Source organism: Solanum dulcamara, chromosome 1 (genome assembly GCF_947179165.1).
Source record: "Solanum dulcamara chromosome 1, daSolDulc1.2, whole genome shotgun sequence".
NCBI lineage: Eukaryota > Viridiplantae > Streptophyta > Magnoliopsida > Solanales > Solanaceae > Solanum > Solanum dulcamara.
Genome location: NC_077237.1, coordinates 15,368,431 through 15,369,354, shown reverse-complemented (window position 1 = coordinate 15,369,354; position 924 = coordinate 15,368,431). Strand labels below are relative to the sequence as shown.

The following is a 924-nucleotide window of genomic DNA, read 5'->3' as shown; positions in this document are numbered from 1 at the left end:
TCTATACCTTTTAATGGTGATGGTATAGAACAAGTTGACAGTGTTGTTTTTGATTCACATGATGTAAGTGATGGTGTTACTAATCACGTTGTAGAATGTATATCTAATGATGATGCTTGTGTTACTGACTTCTCAGATGTAAGACCCGATGATGGTGATGTAGGATCAGATGATGGTAGTATGGAATAGGTTAAAAGTGTTAGTTCACCACTTTATGAACCTGTACTTGTGACCAGTCCACCAGGGCGAGGGATACATCTAGAAGTTGATCTTTCAAAGTGGAATATGACTGAACCTCCTGCACCTTCTACATCACAAGGGCATCACATGATCACTAGAAACAAGGCAAAGGAACATCATATATCACTTGCTACTAAAAACAAAAAAGATATTTTTAAGGAAGCAAAGACTACTAAAGAAGCACTCAAGTCCCCGCATTGGCGTACACCTATACTGGAGGAAATTAGAGCTTTGCATAACAACAAGACATGGATATTTATGCCCAAACGTGCTAGTATAAACTTAGTTGGTTCTAAATGTGTGTTTAAGACTAAGTTGAATGCAAATCGGACTATAGACAAATACAAAGCCAGGCTTGTTTTCAGGGGTTTCTCACAACTTATAGGGATAGATTTTGAAGAAACGTTTTGCCCTGTGGTTAAGGCCACAACTATTAGGGTGGTTCTATCCATTGTTGTTAGCTCTAAATGGAGGATCAGGTAGTTACATGTCAAAAATGCATTTCTACATGGTTTCTTGCAAGAGGAGGTATACATGAGTCAAACTCCTGATTTTATTGATCTGAGGTATCCTCAACATATTTTTTTATTGAAAAAGGCACTATATGGTCTTAAATATACACCTAGATCCTGGTTTGATTGACTTAGCATGCATCTATTGCATCTTAGGTTCCTTTGTAGTAAG

At 37.4% G+C, this 924-nt stretch overlaps 1 protein-coding gene across 1 annotated transcript; it reads left to right on the top strand.

The window, feature by feature from the left end:
• The first annotated feature begins 285 nt into the window (after nucleotides 1-285).
• Nucleotides 286-723, top strand: LOC129891872 (uncharacterized mitochondrial protein AtMg00820-like). Its single transcript, XM_055967346.1, has one exon. It carries the CDS (start codon nucleotides 286-288, stop codon nucleotides 721-723), a length of 438 nt encoding a protein of 145 aa, XP_055823321.1.
• Nucleotides 724-924: the final 201 nt, after the last annotated feature.

Coding starts and splice junctions, on each gene's coding strand:
- LOC129891872 (XM_055967346.1), top strand. CDS start 286: ATGACTGAACCTCCTGCACCTTCTACATCACAAGGGCATCACATGATC.